Here is an 8,298-nt window from a genome sequence, read left to right as displayed (position 1 = left end):
ATGATAGGGTATTATGGTTATCACAAGAGTCCAGAATTAAGGTTGCATAGTGGAGTGTACTCGGGGCAGGGAGGGAGGGGGTTGTGATGGGATTGTATAGCAATGAACAATGGAAAAATTTTTCATTTACTTTTCAAAGAGAGGAGTGAACTAGGGGGAGGGGTGGGCAGAGAGAAAAGTGTAACAATGAATGAATGGAAATACAAAGTCTCTGTAAATGTTCATTAAAATCAATAAAATTAAAATTTAAGAAAGAATGTAAATTATTGAGCAAAATATATATATATTAAAAAGAAAAGCATTAGATATTTTTAAAAAATGAGAGTAGTATGAAAAACCATGTATTTGAACTTTGTAAATAAATCAGTATAAAATTTAGAAAATAAAAGAGGACTATAGAATTCCCAGAAAAAACATGCATTCCAGAAGACAAATTAATAACATCATAAATACAGAAAGATAAAAAACCGTAAATTTAAAATTCTGTATGTAGCACAAATACAATTAAAAAAACTCAAGAACACTTGGCAATATCAAACCAGTCCAGGAAAATCTCCACTTCCCTCCTGTGGTCAGTTCAGATCCCAGCTTATTTACTCAACCCTTTCTTTCTCCTCTCCATTCTCTATCAAGGCTGGGTCAGTCAGGATCAGATCCTTCTTCTCTATTCAGGATACCCTTCTATTTCTTAGTTTCACTATTAATCTGATGGAACAATTCACAAAATACAAGCAAAAGTCTACGTTTAATATAGAAGGAAAAAGAAACAAAGAACAAGATCCAGGAGGGGTCTTCAGTACTTCCATATCCTTAGGAGACAGGAGCTCCATCCTTCTGAGACCAGAATGTTTGCATGGTCTACAATCCAGAAGCTCCACTAAGAATCACACTTCCTAAGCTGTTTACTGGCCTCACCAGGCAACTTCTTGAGGCTTAGTCAACATAGGATCACCAGGAGATCACTCATATTTGATAGGCCTCCATTCTTTGTCTCAAGTGTGGCTCTTCTCTCAAGAAACAGTATCAAAGTGTTTACGCAAAGGCATTCTACACCACACACACACACACACACACACACACACACACACATCCCTATCCTTCTGAAAACGAACATAAAAAGTCTGACCTGCTTTCCTTGCCTTGGAAGCTCTTTCATCCTGGGAACTGTCCAGAGACATGGGAAACTCTCTTCCTTTTGTTAGTAAAGTGCAAAAGCACACAACAAGGTTAACAAACTCTCTGTAATGTCAGAATTTTATGTTTTCTTTCCCTTATGTTTACAATGCTGCTCTTTCCTACTTCTACTTCCAATTTTCTATTTGGTAACTAGAGACCTTAACTTCTTGTTGAGTTCTTCAATGCCAGTTCCCTTCTTTCTTTTCAGTTTCCTAAAAAGTTCATGCAGTCTGTTACTAGCAATGATTTCCAAGCCCTATCTTAAACCTTTACCTTTCCAAAGAACTCAAGATTTAAATTTCCATTATTTCCTGACACCTCCAAATGTCCCAAGTATTTTCATATGACAAAAGTTAATTCTTTTTTTTAAGTTCTCAAACATTATTTCATTAAGTAAATATTTTTCTAAACACCTGCTTTGGATGGTTTTACTACATACTTACTGATGAACTATCAGCTGACTCATCTTTTTCATATTTCTGCTTCTTGCTCTTTTTCTTCTTCTCTTTCTTTACCTTTTTGGAATGTTTGTCTTTTTTCTTCTTTTTCTTCACAGAGTGTTCCTGTAAGTAATCATTTTGAACAGATTAAGAAAGGAATTTTGTTTCCATATTATTTTTTTTTAAAAAAAAGCATTTTCAGAAAAGGAAAAAATCCTTCTTCCAAAAAACTTCAAATGTTTCATAAGATGAGAGAGAAATATGAATAACTAAAGAAAATCTTCCAAACAGACCATGGTATGGTTCTACAATACATATCCCAGTGCAAATGAGTCCATGCTAACGCAGAGCAACTCTTTTTCATTCCTGCTAAGTTATATTTATTTAGGCCACACTCATCAAGTCAATTCCACGTCCTACTCCATCAGAGAGCTCTGGTAGCCTAGCGGTAAGGAGATGAGCCACAATGCCAAAGGCACATAATTCAAATCCACTAGCTGCTTTGCAGGAGAAAGATGGACAATCTCCTCCCATGTGATTTACAGCCCCCAGAGAGTCAGTTATAGGTCAGTTTCAATTCTATGGGACACAACCATGACCTTTCATCAGGTTTCTGAGGCATTATACCTCAACAGGAGGAGATTGCCTACCTTTCTCATGTGGGACAGTTTGTTGGTTCAAACTGTTAACCTGGTTAGCAGCCAAACATGTAGTACATTACACCAGAGGTCCATTTTAAGATATATTATTTATACAGCTTAATAAATCTTACATAAATCCCTTTAGAGGCATAAAACAATGTAAGCATGTCTATTTTTGTATTTATTGTTTTATCTGTCAAATGAATCTCCAAATGTAAGATAAAATTTGTCTATATGTTTATGACAAGAAAATTTGATTGTATGATTTATTAGTAGTACTATAAAGGTGCACCAGAAGTTTAAATCGAAGTTTTCTACCAGTTACACAGCAATAAAATCTTTCCAATGTCACAGCATCTACAATATTAAAACATATTCCTTTTTCCAGAAATAAAACTATTCAGTAACTCCAACTACATGATATCCTTTCTTTAACTTATGAAACTATTTTATAACGTTAGTCTTCCAATTTTTAATTAAGTACAAAAAGAGAGAGATAGACATGCTTAGAATAAGAAAGCATGTTAGCAGTCACCTGTGAGAACTGTTCAATTCGCTTATTCACATCAGGCAGCATCCATGTATCCTCACCCCGTAGTCGCTTAAGTTCTTTACGCCTTTCTTCCTTTTCATAATCAGCTTTAGCCTATAAACATGAAAAAATAAAATTAACAACTGATCCAAATAAATGCTTTTTAAAAAATAAGGAAAGCAAAAGCCTCTCTTACATTTCTAAAAGGCATTGTCTCATGAAGGAATTTCTTTTCTATACTGCCAAAAAGTACAGAGAAAAATGTTAAATCCTTTTCCTTCCACATTACCACTCTATAGTGAATTGTGTACCAATCAGAGACAAAATATCCTGGAACTTTTCTAGACCTTCCTTTCTTCCTAAACCCCCTGTTATAAATATGACTTGAAATTCATTTCCTTTCACCATTTCCACAGCTCCTTCCTTAGCCTATTTAACAGGAGACTGTCTTCATCATGCCCTTTCACTCAAATCCCAAAAAAATGTGCTTCTGAAAGAAACATCTTTCTAAAACCCAAGTAATCACACTGTTAATTTTAATTCTCTTTCAACAATCATTAAATAGGGAGCTCTGATAGCTAGTGACAAGGAGTGCGCTACCAAATCAAAGGCAGGTAGTTCAAATCCACCAGCTCCTCCACATGAAAAAGATGTGTCCTCTTCTCCCATGTAATTTATAGCCTCTGGAAAAACTTCTGAAGTGTGAGCTGTGAGTCAGTTTTGAAAATTTCTTGTCCTTCAATAATTATGAAATTAAGCAAGATTTTTCTAGGAGGCTTTTCTTGTCCTCTCCCTGAAATTCTAAAGCTAAAACTGGTGCCTCTCAAACTATATGTATACTTCTACTTTAAGATTTACCACAGCTACCTTCTAAATTTCTCCTTATTTGCCTCTATATTCTTTGAAGATGCAACATTTCCCATCTCTATTTTCCCTAGAGGCTGTCACACAGAAGTGATTCAATGAATGTTTGCTTAAATAAAAACTGACTGACACAAAATACTTAGTTTACTAAGTACTAAGGAGTACTTTAGTCAGCATTACTTAAGAGTACTGAAAAAAATAAAAATGGGTACCGAATATCGCACTGACTACCAAAAGGACACATATAACTATGTCTTGGAGAAAGCGTAGCCAAGATGGGCCTTCTTTCTCTCTATCCCTCCCTCCCCCTCTCTCTATCTCTCATACATTTTATAAGTTTTCCTTTTCTAGACAACCCAGACTAAATCAGAGCATTACGAAATAATTTCTCATCATCTCCATCATTTCCTAGGTTCTGACGAGCTAGGCAACTTTCTGTCTTCCCCTAAGAGTACACTGCAGGCTGTAACACTACTTAGCTGCAGGACATTTTCCTAAGCAACAGATTTCCATTCTTGTGCAGCCCTGTGGTCCCTTTTGCTCAGTGTTGCCCTATGGGACAGAGGGAACAGAGAGCTAGTACTCTGACTATTCTTGTGTTTACCATTTATGTAAGTAACAAATTGTCTGAATCAAACAAGGATTTTTCTTTTTTTACTAGTCAAACCTGTCAGCCTTGCCATGACAAGATTTTACAACATATAATTGTGATAACAGATTAAAGAAATATTTCATTCTTTTATCATCTCTAAAAATATCTTCCTAAATTCCCCTGTACAGAGCTTCTAAACTTTATAGATTTTATCAGGCCAATACTTTCATTTAAAATGCTACTGAGTTAGAAGTCATTTAAAAAAAATCTTCTAAAGTAAATGTTACAAGATTGATAACAGCATTTTATTCAAACACTGGCTATTGGCTGAAACTTTAAAAAAACACACCAGCACACCACACATAAAAGCTAGGGAAGGAATACAATATTAAGAAACCAAAGAGAAATAAGAAATATAAAACCAAATTTTCCTCCTGGGAAAGTTACTGGTGAAAAAGAAGCAAATAAGCAAATAACACTCAAGGAACAGGCACTGGCCTAAAATCTGGTCCCCACAGTAATGCTGGTGTGTGCCCTCAAATCAGAACAAACTCACAGCTGACTCCAGTGGATTTGCAGAGGCAGTAAATTGCATGGAGAGAGACTGTCCATCTTTCTCCCAGAGAGCAGCTGGAGGATTCGAAGCACATGCCTTAGGGATTACAGCACAGCTTCTTAATACTGAACATCAGAGCTCCCAAAAGTAATATTGTTATTGTTAGGTGCTGTCAGTCAGAGTATGACTTACAGAAACCCTATGAAACACTGATCTGAGCACTGTCCTATTCTGTACCATCCTCACAATCTCTGAAGTAACAAAGGCAAGAGAATCAGCACACAGGAGGAGGATAATTGGTTAAGTGTGGCTAATTGCTTCTACAAACAACTGCTTCCTCTGTCCTAAGACCAGAACCCAACAGTGTCCAGCCACCATTACTGAACATTTTTATAAAAAATTCTATACAAGAAAGCAGATTAAAAAGGGGGAAATGTAGAACAAGATTTTCAATTTTCATGAAACTGGATAACCCCCTGAGATAATCATTAAATCTTAAACAAAAAATTCCCTGAATTCTCCTTAAAACCAAGCAATAGGTTACAACTACTAAAAATATCTACCTTGAGCATAATGCTTTTTAGAGTTCTACCTATCTGCCAAATAGCAACTCAAAAGATTAGACTGGAAGCTCAAAGGTCTGTGAGTTTATGTCAGTGGAGCAGATACAACCCCAAAAGAAGGGTGAATATGGTTACACAACATAAAGAATGTAATCTATCTTCTGGGTCTCTAGTCTTAACCCTTGTTTGGAGAGCTCACAACTGCCGATCATTGATAAAAATAAGGCAAGAGAATAAGACGTTCAAATAATGGATTCTAATATGCTTATATGTGTTCTTAAAAAAAATAATAATTTCAGATACAACAGAAGCAAGGACTAAGACGCGTGGGCAGAAGCATTACAAGTGTGAAGTCCAGGAGACAGAAAACCCAAAACAGGATTGTGTAAAACACTAGGACACGCAGAGGAATTTAAATCAGCCAGAAAATCGAGAATCCGGAGATAACCAAGAGTGTCGGTCTATCCCAAGGGAACCTCCCATCTACACAAGTGTGTTTTGAGTAGGGGAAACCAAAAAGCCTAGCTCTCGGCTCTCAAAAGAAATAAAAAAAATCCTCACGAATGGACTAACAGACAACATGACGATAAATGGAGAAAAGACTGAAGTTGTCAACTATTTCATTTTATTTGGATCCATAGTAACAGCAGTCAAGAAATCAAAAGATATACTGCACTCAGAAAAGCTATCAAAGACCTCTCAAAAGTGCTAAAGATGTCCGTTTCAAGACTAAGGTGCGTCTGATCCAAGCCAGGTATTTTCGATTACTTCCCATGCATTTGAAAGTTGGACAATGAATTAGGATGACACAAGAACTGATGCCTTTGAATAGTGATGTTGAAGAGTGATGGCTATCCCAACGGCAGCCAAAAGAACAATCAATTCTGTCTTGTAGAGTGTGCAACCAACAGTGTTTCAAAGAGACAAGGATGTTAACTTCCTTTCACACTTTGAACATGTTATCAAGACGGGGGAAAGACATCATAGTGGGAAAGGAAGAGGATCAGAGAAAGAGGGAGACACTGTCAACAAGACACAAATGGAAATGGACTGGCACAGAGACTGCAACAAGGGGCTCGAGCACATCAGAGAGTGCAGGAAAAGACAAGGTCCTATATGTGGCTCACAGGGTAGTCACATATGGGTCGTAGTCAACTCGATGGCACCTAACAACAACTACCACCACTCGTACAATTTTAAAGGAACTCAAAAGCCCCAAATAGGGATACCTGGCGCAATACTTCGGCCCTGGCCAGCCGGTTCTGTTCTTTCCGCTCTTCGATAGTCCTAGCACTTTCAAACCTACCACTGGCGGCCGCCATATTTGTTATGGTCGTAAAGCTAAGGAGCCGTAACAAAAGTCCAAAGTACGACCGGCGACTGTCGTGAACTACTACGCAAATCGGGCCTGCCAATGAGGAAGTGAGAGCGGCCTGTCGGCGGAGCATGCGCAAATTTGATAGCTCGGGAAGTTTTTGGGATTCCCAGTCGGGTTGTGTTTTTCAGGTATCTGCAAGGGTTTTAGTGTTAAAATTCGTTCGGTATACATGCTCTGCACAATACTGATGGCTTTTTCATACGTTTCCTGGAAACTAACAGGCGTAACTCAGAAGCGCGAAGTTTTGTGTAAATAGCACTTACCAAAGCACCTTTCTCGAGAGATTTCCAAGTGTTAGGAAAATGGAATGAAAGGCTAGCGGAGAAAGCCCAAGTTGGCAGGAAGGGCAGATTTGGTTTGAAGATTCAGTATTTTTCCTTAATGGTTTTACGTTTTGTTTTGCTTTTAATATGTGAAATAATGACGTGGCTCTCATTATACTTCACCTTGCTGACTTAACTTTTAGACGTTTTCCTTTTTCACACCTTGGTCTCATCTTACTTGTTCATACTTAATCATCCATGTATTTTTCATTGCAATGTGCCATTATGTCAAGGCAGGATCAGTCCTTGGAGAGGGACGTCATGCTTGGGAGGGTGGAGGGACAGCGCAGGAGAGGAAGACCCTCTATGAGATGGGTTGATTCAGTCACTGAGGTAATGGGGAAAGGCATGTCAGAGACAATAAGATTGGCAAGGGATGGAGCATGGGTGTTGTATATAGGGATCGCTATGAGTCTCACGCGACTCGACGGCACATAACATTAACAACATGTGCAATTATCACTTAATTTGTCTGGGTTCTGTTGTTGTTTTGTCGTGGAGTGTGTGTCTCTCCCAAACATAAAATTTTAACTTCCATCTTGAACGCTGATCAAGTGCCTTGAAAATACGAAACAGTGAACTTACATTTATAATCATGCAAATATATAGAAGTCTGGAAAAGATAAACTATATACCTAAAAGACTAATTAGCATACCTTTTTTCAGGTTTTATAAAACTGATTTTATATTTGAAGATATTTTCCTGTTTCTGCTTTATCATTCTATTAACACCTTAACCTGGTTAGCCTTTGTAACAGGAGACTGTCCTCATCATGCCCTTCTTCCCAACCCCAAAAACTTGCTTCTTTATAAAAAAACATTGTTATAAAATCCAAGTTATTATGTTGTTCATTTTCGTTCTGTTTCTACAATTATTAAATAAGGAGCTCTTGTAGCTAGTGGTAAGGAGTTGTGCTATCAACTCAAAGGCAGTTGGCTCCTATCCACCACTTCCTCCACGGAGAAAGATGTGCAATCTCCAACTATGTAATTTATAGCCTCCGAAAACAGGCTTCAGTAGAATTCAAGTATGTTCTTCTCACAACCACCAAATCACATGATGCCCTATTTCACAGAATGTAAAGATTAAGGAATTTTTTTTTCTCACTGAGGGTATTATGGCATCTGATATTTTGTAGTTCATATTTTCTAGAAAACTGGATTTTAAAGCTTTCCAAATATGGGAACATTTTATATGAAATATACTTCTATGTAGCATTCAATAGAAGGCTT

General features: G+C 37.3%; 1 protein-coding gene across 1 annotated transcript in view; it reads right to left on the bottom strand.

Annotated features, from left to right (window-relative positions):
• CWF19L2 (CWF19-like 2, cell cycle control (S. pombe)) overlaps nucleotides 1-6,686 on the bottom strand; it is an 85,923-nt gene extending 79,237 nt beyond the window's left edge. Inside the window, exons 1-3 of the mRNA XM_006887288.1 lie at nucleotides 6,594-6,686; nucleotides 2,793-2,903; nucleotides 1,620-1,739 (exon numbers count right to left, since the gene is read on the bottom strand). Of these exons, the coding sequence (XP_006887350.1) occupies nucleotides 1,620-1,739; nucleotides 2,793-2,903; nucleotides 6,594-6,686 (324 nt within the window). The remainder of the gene's footprint in view (nucleotides 1-1,619; nucleotides 1,740-2,792; nucleotides 2,904-6,593) is intronic.
• Between the last annotated feature and the right edge of the window lie 1,612 nt (nucleotides 6,687-8,298).

Source organism: Elephantulus edwardii, unplaced genomic scaffold (assembly GCF_000299155.1).
Source record: "Elephantulus edwardii isolate Elephantulus edwardi_28Jun2011 unplaced genomic scaffold, EleEdw1.0 scaffold00056, whole genome shotgun sequence".
NCBI lineage: Eukaryota > Metazoa > Chordata > Mammalia > Macroscelidea > Macroscelididae > Elephantulus > Elephantulus edwardii.
The sequence above is the reverse complement of the archived record's forward strand: the minus strand, read 5'-3'. Positions and strand labels throughout refer to the sequence as shown.